Raw genomic sequence first — 2,809 nt, forward strand, 5'->3', positions numbered from 1 at the left:
ACTCAAATTACACATACAAAGCATAAAGTTCACAAATGAAATACAATTTTTATTTATACTATCTTCTCTTCACTCTCAATTTGTAACTGCAAAGTCTCTCTCCGAATTAGAGGCTTCCAGACTCCTTCCGTATTTGAATTAAGCTTCAACGGTCCTTCCTACTTCATCCTCTCCTTTCTTTCGATAATACACCTTCTTAAACCTATCATATTTACACTTGCCAACATAAACAAGTAGAAAAAAAGTCAGTAGTCTATACGAAACCTTAAAGGATGGATGGAGAAGAATCCTCTCACAAAATCTTACACATTGTTGTTCTCCTCTGCTAACAACATCATAGAAGAAAGAATAGCATCCACAGTAATGTCCCATCTCAAAACTGCTATTATATGTTTTTTTGGCTTTGATAAGTTTCAGAGTTATGTTTAAAACCCTAAGCAGTGCGAGTGTCCACTTGTTCCACATACCAAACGAACTGAGCCAAATCAATACAAAATTGCACGATAATCAGATTCAGTATCTCGGTTACATTCGACACTTTTTGGTTTGTGGCTGAAAATGTTCATAATAAGGTTCCAAACGGTTTCACTTTATATTGTTTGTCAAAACCAAAACTGCTTTGCCCCCAAAAGAGAAGGGTTTTCGTTCTTTGCTGGTAAAAAGAATATACAAATCCAACTCCAAATATTTAAAAAAAAAAAAAAGAACAAACATTCTTCGTAAAAGATTAAACAAATATGTAAACAAGTTGTATCCCCCTAACCAGAGAGTCAATATAACACATTGAGTAGCCGTCGTTGCTCCGCTTCATCTGACCGTAACGAGTAGATATCCGGTGGAGCAGTGATTCCTCCTTTCTGGATCAACCTATCATTCGATGAAGAAGTGGTTTTTTGTTGATCAAGATAAACTACAACAACGCTTATGTCGTCATGGAAATGCCTTCTAACCCCTTTGGCTATTTTCTTTATATCTCCATATCTCATTTCTCTCTTCCTTGCTGCTTCTTCAAGAGCTGCTCTTACAAGTTTTCTTGCAATCCCCTGTTGATCACCAGAGATTTAGAAAATAGCTTACAGAAAGAGAAAGACGCAAGCGTTTAGGGAGGGAACTTACAGTTCTTGGGTGTTTGAGTACAATTTCTACGGCTGCTTCATCACTAAGATGCTCCCAGAGACCATCTGATGCAAATATCAGAAACAAGTCTTGCGGCTTAAGCTTCCTTACTATAATGGATGGTTCAGCTGTCATCGCGGGTCTCCTCAAAGGAATGTGGTTTCCATGTTGCTGGAATATAGGATCCCTGTAGAACTCTGGCTTCTTCAAGTACACATCACCAATTGATCTAGATACCTATAAAGAACCACATATAGAAACGACTTAGCTAACTAACATGGAGAAGTCATAGAACACATAAACCATAAAAAACATCATCATACCTGAATAATGCCTTTAATCCTCCAAACTCCACGAATGTACATGACAATCTGCGAATCATCCGGGTTAAGTTCCTTAACCTCCTTCCTCACTTCTTCAACAGCAACGTTATGATCAGTGGACAACCGTTCAGCTGCAGCACCCTTGTTACTACTACTACTATCATCCCCTGCAACAACGCTCCCAAGAACGGCTCTGGAGTCTCCGAGATTCGCGACATAGAGTGTGCCGTTAGAGATGGCACCAAAGAGACAGCAAGATCCTACAGTAGCCATCTGTGGCTTCATGGGAAGTGACCGTTTAACCATACCGCAAAAATCCTCTTCAGTTTCTTTGAATGCTTTTTTGATAACATCTGCAGACAGTCCTCCATGTTCTTTTGCGAACTCTGCAAAATCACAAAAACAATACAGAACATAAGATCACAAACACACCAAAGTTCGAATCTTTTTATATTGGAAAGTGACATGAACATGTTATTACTACAAGACATGAACATGTTATTACTACAAGACATGAACATGTTCTGTAAGAGAAAATTGATTTAACAGAAAAAAACAGAGCATAAGATCATAAAGGCCAAAAATTTGTAGCAAAGTTCGAATCTTTTTATGAACCCAGATTGAGAATTAGGATTATTACTCTGAATATAAGGAAAGAGATGTCTGTTAACGAATCTAGAAGCTTCGGGTCCGCCATGGCCGTCGTAGACGCCGACGTAAGTAGCGGAGGAAGACGTGAACACCTGACTCTGATCCTCAAGGCTAGAATTGGCTTGAACCACCGCGATCGAGTAATCTCCGCCGGCGTGCGGTTTCAATTCCGATTGCCAGAGTAAACCGTCGCCGCTCGCTCTGCTTCCTAAACACCGTTCGAGAGGCCGCGCTAAAGCTCGCAACATCGTCAATTGCTAGGGTTTTCTGATTCGAAATGGAATGAGATCGAAAGGGTTTTGATTTGATTTGATTATTGGAAGAGTTTTGATCCGTTCGTTGTTTTGTTTTTTTTTTGATGTAATGGAATTTAAGGGGTTGTGTGTTGAGTTGGTAAAAGGAAAGAAAAACGCGTGAAGGAGACAGGTGACTTTTGGTCTACGCCGTTCTTTATTTACCTACGTAGACTACGCGTCGTTTTTTATGCCGTGCTTTTTCAATCCATATCCCCTTTGTAGCTTTTTTCAACGCGTAGCTTTTTTTTCTAGAAATAAACAAAATTGTGGGCGGATAAAAAAATAGAAACGTTACTTTCTCTTAATAAATATTTTTCTTCTTGTTCAATTTAAAAAATTGATATAAAAAATATCTAGATTGATGTCTCACCAGATTTCTATCTAATATTAACAGCTACTTTAATGTATTTTAGAGGAAAATCT

The 2,809-nt window shown here is 38.5% G+C and overlaps 1 protein-coding gene across 1 annotated transcript; it reads right to left on the reverse strand.

The window, feature by feature from the left end:
- Positions 1-568: 568 nt before the first annotated feature.
- On the reverse strand, positions 569-2,509 carry LOC106361058 (probable protein phosphatase 2C 63). The gene is made up of 4 exons (XM_013800754.2): positions 2,080-2,509; positions 1,440-1,825; positions 1,117-1,353; positions 569-1,043 (listed from the first exon to the last, which is right to left on the reverse strand). The coding sequence occupies exons 1-4, from the start codon at positions 2,336-2,338 to the stop codon at positions 771-773; spliced, it is 1,155 nt and encodes a 384-aa protein (XP_013656208.1). The 5' UTR covers positions 2,339-2,509; the 3' UTR covers positions 569-770.
- Between the last annotated feature and the right edge of the window lie 300 nt (positions 2,510-2,809).

The sequence above is a fragment of the Brassica napus genome, chromosome A8 (assembly GCF_020379485.1).
Source record: "Brassica napus cultivar Da-Ae chromosome A8, Da-Ae, whole genome shotgun sequence".
In the NCBI taxonomy this organism is placed as follows: domain Eukaryota; kingdom Viridiplantae; phylum Streptophyta; class Magnoliopsida; order Brassicales; family Brassicaceae; genus Brassica; species Brassica napus.